This window comes from Morus notabilis, unplaced genomic scaffold (genome assembly GCF_000414095.1).
Source record: "Morus notabilis unplaced genomic scaffold, ASM41409v2 Scaffold1800, whole genome shotgun sequence".
Taxonomy (NCBI): Eukaryota; Viridiplantae; Streptophyta; class Magnoliopsida; order Rosales; family Moraceae; genus Morus; species Morus notabilis.
The window spans coordinates 64,519-72,228 of NW_010367030.1; the positions used below are offsets into that span (position 1 = coordinate 64,519).

General features: G+C 29.6%; 1 protein-coding gene across 1 annotated transcript; it reads left to right on the top strand.

Moving 5' to 3' along the window:
- The first annotated feature begins 526 nt into the window (after positions 1 to 526).
- LOC21387819 (protein STRICTOSIDINE SYNTHASE-LIKE 11) lies at positions 527 to 3,339 on the top strand. The gene is made up of 3 exons (XM_010111775.1): positions 527 to 753; positions 1,092 to 1,370; positions 2,850 to 3,339. Exons 1-3 carry the CDS (start codon positions 527 to 529, stop codon positions 3,337 to 3,339), a joined length of 996 nt encoding a protein of 331 aa, XP_010110077.1.
- The last annotated feature ends 4,371 nt before the right edge of the window (positions 3,340 to 7,710 follow it).

Consider the following 7,710-nt stretch of genomic DNA (forward strand, 5'->3'; position numbering starts at 1 on the left):
CTGAAAGCCACGGATTTAATTTTACGAATAGTACTAAGGCAGCAAATAATCACCATATGGATCATTACTAAAAGAGACGTTTTGAATGTGTACACTCCTACTAAGAAGTAGGACAACAAAAACACATTTGAAGGAAGAAATATTGTTAATTTTTACGTTAAATACACATAACAAGACTTCATCACATAATTAATACACAACACAAATGATTAATCACGCTAATGCATGCATATTTGAGGGTAAAGTATACATCGATCGATGCTGTCAAAACCGATCGATAGTGGAAATAAAAGTACTTAAATTTTAGAATTGAAAGATGATTTTGACAATTTAAGTTCATTTATTAGATATAGTTTGTTGGTTCATTTAAAAGTTGATTTAGATGAGGCAACTTGCAAAATATATGTATATAGATATACATACATCAGGATGGTAAGTTTGTTATGCTTATAAATAGCGGTCCCATTTGTTATGCCTACTCATTAAATGTTCAAGCATTTGTACTAAAAAAAAAAGATCGGTAACCATGCTCTCCATTGTCATCTTTCTCTTCTCTGTTCCCTCGTTAGTATTTTGCCAACCTTTCAGTAATTTTCAAAAGTATGATTTGCCATCAGCAGCCGTAGGTCCTTTCTCCATAGCATTTGACTCCTCGGGAAGAGGACCCTTTACAGGTATATCCGACGGCAGAGTTTTGAGATATGATCCTGTACAGAACAGTTTCTTTGATTTTGCCTTCACCAGTCCCAATAGGTAATTAATGGATTGTTTGAGCCCGTTATTTATTTATTTTTTGTTACAAATTCAATACAACTTTGTTAAAAAAAATTCTGTTTAGTTCGCTGATTTGAGTTTTTAATTCGAGTTTTACTACAGTAAAATTTTTTTAGAAATAATCATATTTAATTTTTTTACTGCAGTAAAAAATTTTCACCTAAAATTAAATCTCATATCAAATTAAAAACTTAAAATAGTAACCTAAACAGGCCCCAAAATTTAAGCTCTGATAGACACACATTCTTCATTTTGTAGCTCAATATTACTTCCGATATAAGTGACACGTATTGATCTTGAGTATTGATCATATTCAGGTCAAAGGCAGTTTGTGATGGAACGGATAATAATGATAATCCAACTAGAGGAGCAATCTGTGGGAGGCCATTGGGTGTAAGCTTCCATTTTAGGACAAATCAACTATATGTAACAGATGCTTATAAGGGACTCCTAGTGGTTCCACCAAATGGAAGACTTGCAGAAAATGTTGCCACCGGTGCTGAAGGGGTGCCCTTCAAATTTCCTTTCCTCTTGGATGTTGATCAAGTAACTGGAGATGTATATTTCACAGAATTTAGTTCTCAGTTTCAACTAAGGTATTTAATTTCCTTAAAATACTTTTGCTAAAATTTTATTGTTGCCCTGTGAACTTTAGTCTCTTTATCACTTTGTCCCTCAAACTTTGAAAATTATTTTGCGCACTCCTTAAACTTTGAAATGTTATTAACTTTGTCCTTTATGCTAACTTTATTAACGGATTTTATGAAGTGGCTGTTAGTGGAGGCGTAGTTTGATGGATTATTTTCATAAATGCCATCTGAAGTATGTATCTTATTTAAGAATGTCCAATGATTTATGAAAACAAATCAAAATACCCCTTAATCTACATAGAACATAGTAAAATAACAATTTTGTTGAGGCTGTTGAAAATTAATTAGACATATTAAATTCTTATCAAATTAATGAAAGTGATTAAATATTTAAAAATAATGAAAATAAATATAAACATATTTTACTTTAAAAAATTCAAAAATTAAATAAATCATTTATTTTTTTTTTCAAAAATAAATACCAAAAAGAGAGGAGGAATTTTTTCTTTTTTTTTTTTTTTGAAAAACCTACTCCCTGTTTGCAATATTTATTTAATTTTGAAAAAGTTTCCCATTTTCTTGTTTTGATTTTTGAAAAAAAAATAGTTGAATTATTTAATTTTTGATTTTTTTGAAGTCAAGTGTTTTTACATTTATTCTTTATTATTTTTTAATATTTAATCACTTTTTTTTGAATTAATTAGAATTTAATGTGTTTAATTAATTTTTATTATGTTTTCTATAGATTAGGAGGCGTTTTGATATGTTTTTAATAGATTGGGGGACAATTTTAAATAGAGTACATACTTCGGGGCGAGGGGGGGCGTTTATGAAAATAATATATAAAAAGACCCCTCCAATAGCTGACACGTCATACAATTCCGTTAAAAAAGTTAATAGAAGGAGCAAAGTTTCAAAGTTTGGAGGGTGCGCAGACTCTAACTTTCAAAATTTAAGGGATAAAGTGATAAAGAAATCAAAATTCTAAGAGCAAAAGTAAAATTTATACAATACTTTTTAGTTAGCGCAATGTCTGAACTAAAAAATAATTTCAGTGGGCCACTATAAAAAAGGTTATGGATAACTTTTTATTATTGAATAAAGACATAATCATATATTTCAAGTATTATTAAGTTGGAACACTGTTATAAATTTTGTTTTTTTTTAATAAAGTGAGGGCATTATTAAAATTTATGAGCCAGAATCGAAATTTTATAAAAAAGAGAAAAATTCAGGATAAAACTAATATTCTAAAATGTTAATTATGGACGTGGTTGATGGTTCCACAACTGAGTGAGGGCAAATAACATCCTGAAAGAAGTATGAATTCTTTACATCTCAAATTCACAATTTTGTATTCTGCCACAAATAGTTTTAAAACTGTCTTTTTATGTTTCAAAATTCTTCAAAGAAAAAAAAAAAGTTTACAACTAAAATTATACATGATCATCTGAAAAGAGCAATATATATGACTTTAATTTGCAGCCAAGTCCAACATGCCATCGATGTTCGCGATTCAACAGGAAGGTTGCTAAAATACAATCCCAACACTGGAGAGACAACAGTGCTGCTAAGGGGACTCTCAGGAGCAGCCGGGATTGCGCTCAGTTATGACCGAACTTACCTCCTCATCGCCGAGATGACTGCAAACAGAGTTAAGAAATTATGGCTCAGTGGTCCCAACGCTTTTACAACGGTTGATCTGATCACAGTGCGGGGAAGACCTTCTAATATCAAGAAGAACTCACTCGCAGATTTCTGGGTGGCGGTGAACACTTGGATACCGGGACCGACGGTTGGTTCGATGATTAGGGTTCCGTCGGCGATAAGAATTTCTGGAACAGGTGGTGCTATTTTGCAGACTGTGGATCTTAGTAGCTATTATACAAATACGTCAATTAGTGAATTCCAACCGTTTGGCCTTGGAGGTTACATCGGTGCCCTAAGGGCCGCTTCTCTTGGTCGTGTCAACTAGCTAATAAAAGGTTAATTATTATGTAACCTTGAATAAAAAATCTTTAAAAAGATAATATTCCTTAATAAAAAGAATAAAAAAATCTTTAATAAATATCTGCGTTAGTTTTTTCTTTCTGTTGTGTGGCGGCTTTCACTGCGTTTGAATCGCAAGAAATAATACCTTATCAATTTTTTGTTTTGCTATACATTTATTTAAGTTCCCTATTTTTTTTTTCTTTTTTTTTTTCTAAACATATAAACATATAGTGAAAATGACGATTTTGCCCTTAATAATGGGAGAGAGAAGGGAAAAAAAGAAGAAAGAAACGAGATATTTTTTAACCAAATGATATTTGGTTACAAGGATAACAAATTCTTTTTTATAATGGTTTATAAAAATTGGTTTTCAGGTCAAAAAAATGAGAGAATATTAATAAGGATACAATTGTCATTTTACGTCTTAAAAAAGAGGTTCAGTATCATACTACTAAAAAATATTTTTTAAAAGTTGAGAGTACCCTTTTAATATTATGAAAAGTACATGGTACCAACTCAATGTTTTACTATAAAAGAGGGTACCAACTTGGTTTTATCCCTAAATAAAATAAAAAATCTTGTTTTGTTTTTTTCTTTTCCTTCTGAAATTACTGAAATAATAAGTTGGCCAGTGCTTTTATTTATTTATTTATTAATCAGCCAGCAACTATAGCTGGGTTTCGATGGTTTTTTCTTTCTTTTGTGTGGCGGCTTTCACTGTGTTTTGAATCGCAAGAAATGAGAATATTCTTTTAGACATGATAAAAGACCTAATCTGTTTCTAGTTTGGATTTATTTTTATTTTGCTATATGTTTATTAAGGTTCCTTTTTCTCTCTCTCTCTCTCTCTTTTTGCTTATTTATATATTTTATGTGTTAAATTGACATTTTTTCTTCTTTGCCTATTTAAGATTGAGAATTTTCACATTCTAGCTCAAAACAGATAGTGGGAACAGTGGCATGATTAGTTTCATTTCGTCGTAGTATGGCATAACTTCACAGTTACAAGTATACGAGATGTACACCGTATAATTAGATTAAAAATATGGTCGTAAGTATAGTCTAGCCTAGTGGTAATTTTATATTTAGCTACACCATAAGGTGTTGAATTTAAATTTCTCACCCTAAATTTTTAAAAAAAGAATAGGAGTTAAAAATAATGCCATGAAGCTATCACACTCTTGTTCAATTATTGGAGAAATATGCTTGGCCGATTTCAATTGTTTTTTTTAAGAAGAGAAACAATGTATATATTAATATCAGTGTGCATCCTAATTAGTGTTGTCATATGTGTGTGGGTTTTTTATTTATTTTTATTTTTTTATTTTAATAAAGGTAGTATTCTTATTCAACTTAAATAAATATTTAAATTGTAAACAAAATTATAGAAACGTGACCAATTTTAAAATAAGAAACAACTCATTGTAGTAGACAAAACAGTTAATTTATTAATCATTATTTCTTTAAACAAATCAAGGAAAACACCGTGTAAGTAAGATCTACAAGCGAAAGAAAATCGAGTTTCTAAAACAAATACATATTCGGCTTTTTACGCAACGCCTTTCTTTTCATTATTACAATAACATATGTACATGTATTGTCTTTGTCGCACTTCATCTGTCTAAAAAGTCCAGATTTTGCCCTTGAAACTAAGTTACAAAACTAATAAGAAACAATGCTCAAAATGCTAATCTATATCTATAGATTATACACAAGGGAGAGAATGAGCTTTAAACATTTGTACTTCAACATACTTGTGTACTTGCTTGTAAGTGTTTTATTTATTTATTTTTTCCTGTTTTTTGCTCTTTTTTTATTTAGAAAATTAAGCATTTAATTTTTTTTCTTCATTAGTTTCTAGTATTCTTTCAAACTAATTGTCTTCAAATATGTCCTTATTTAATTTTTTAATGCAGCTTTTTAAAATATTCTTTTCTTAGAATATGGTCTATATGTATTCATACAAGTTTTTTCCCATTCTTTTTGCCTCTTTATGTCTTTCATTAAATTATTGTTTCTCTAATTTACTCTTTAGAATAATTTTTCTCAAATATGTCCATACTAAATATTTATTTTTCAAAAAATATTATAAAATATTATATTTCTAAATTTATGACACTAATAAATATTATTCTAACCAATTGCCCCACAAAAGAATTTTTCATGAATGTGTCAAAACAATTTTGAATTTTATATTTTACTATTTAAGTGTTTTGACAAACCTTAATACCTCTTTTACTTTTTTCTTTGAAAATTGAACACATGCTTGCTCTTGTTCCCCCTTTTTTTTAACTTATCTTCTTTTCTTTCAGTTTTTTTAAACTATTTTTATAATAGTTTTTATCTGACTTTTTAAAAAAAAAATAATTTTCTTAATTAAGTCCCCACACTTAAAACATTTCTACACGTACACTCTCATAAATTATTATTTTCTAAAATCTGATCCTAATAAATACTTTTTTTTTCCATAATTTGTCTTAAATGCATCAAAATTATTGTTTTTAATTTTATAATTTCTATTATAGTGTTACATCTAAAACACATATTGTGATTTTTATAATGAGTCTCGGATTATTAATTATTGGAAACGCTTGGGTCCACTCTTTTTCACGGTTTTATGTTTTTGTTTTCATAAATATTTCAACCTGTTAATCTCTATGTACTTTAGTCTATATATCTACATTAGACATAAATTGTCTTTATACGTTTTTTTTCTTCTTTTTCATTTGTCATTATATAATATGAGTTCTTTTACTTTTGTCCATGTAATTAAATTAGCAATATTTATTCATGTTTGCATCTCTATGCTTGGAGATGTAAAGCTATTTATTCATGTAAATTAGTTATATATATTTTCGTTGTTCTCGCTCCTTGTTTTTATATTTGTGAATTGTCAAATTGTAACTTCTTGATGAATATCTTACTATTTTGATAATGTAATTTCTTGCCCGAAAAACTGCGGATCAATGTGTACTTATAAGTCAGGCCAAATTACTACACGTAGGCCCCCTATGGAAAGATTTGGAAAAAAGTACTTCCAGTATTGTTTATCAGGGAAAGTTATCCTTATTACTTGTTTTATCAGTATTACTACACGTAATTATTTTCATATATGTTAGGTAATTTTTTATTTTAGTCTTGCGTAACTTTATGTACTATGTACTTGTAATGTTTATTTATATAAAGCCTCATTCCTATTGCTCTTTAGACATTCTCTCTTTTCCTAATTCAGTATCTTACCAAATCATGTTAAATTTCTTTTATTTTCTTCATATTTTTATTTAATCAATATTATTATTGATTTCATTACAGAAGCACATTTAACTATTTTTTTTTTTTCTTTTGTGTGAAACCGTCATTAGATGTTAACATAAGATGATTGACTCTTCCACACGCACAGGCATGCATAGAATTACATAGAGTAGGTTATGGCGACAAGTAGTTTTGCCTCCTGGGATTTATGAGTTTTTAACTTCTGCCCCTATTAACCTCTCAACTATTTTTGCCTAATCATCTTTCCTTTATACATTTATCATTTTGGCTGCATTTTATATATCGTCATTAGATAAATCCTAATTACACTTTTTATTTTTTCCTTTAAAAGTGGAATGGATAAAAGGATTACTCAAAAGCCATATCGGCACTAATAACATAATCAATACATTCAGGAGTTTCTTCTACCGAGTACTGAGGAACAACTAAAGAAAGGCTGAGTTTTCCTAGCGTGTGGGCTGCTACATTATGATTAATATATATAGCTGCAAGATCCACCACCAACAATAGAGATAAGTAGTCTAATATCAACTAGAATAGGCTCTTCCGCCTGAATTCTGGACAAATTTAATCACCGAAGAGGAATCATTTTCTAGCAAAGAGATATGAAGAGACCGCTCAAAATCATCCACAAAATCATCAAGTTTTCTGTCCTTCCAAACCATCCACAAAAAACGAACACAACAGCTCAAAATCATCACGTTTGAGGACTTTTGCCATAAATACACACACACACACACACAAGATAAAATAATCAAATTGACCTCCTTTGAACCTTGAGGCATGATCTCTGGAAATGCTAGCTAGAACTCCACACTGCATTAGACATCAAGCACAAGACAAGCGCATGAAACACAAGGTTTGATTCTCGTAATCCCGATATTATTATGTTCTTCGAATGCTTCTATTAAACAAGGAGAGATGTCGTTAAAATTAAAACTAATGAGAAAATTTCTCATGACAAATAGCTTAAAGCATATAAGGCTTTAATTATTGGAAGACTAACTACGTAAGACAGAATACTCCATGCAAGATCTCTGAGTTGAAATCACACCTTTATAGGAACCGTTGAAAATGTGTC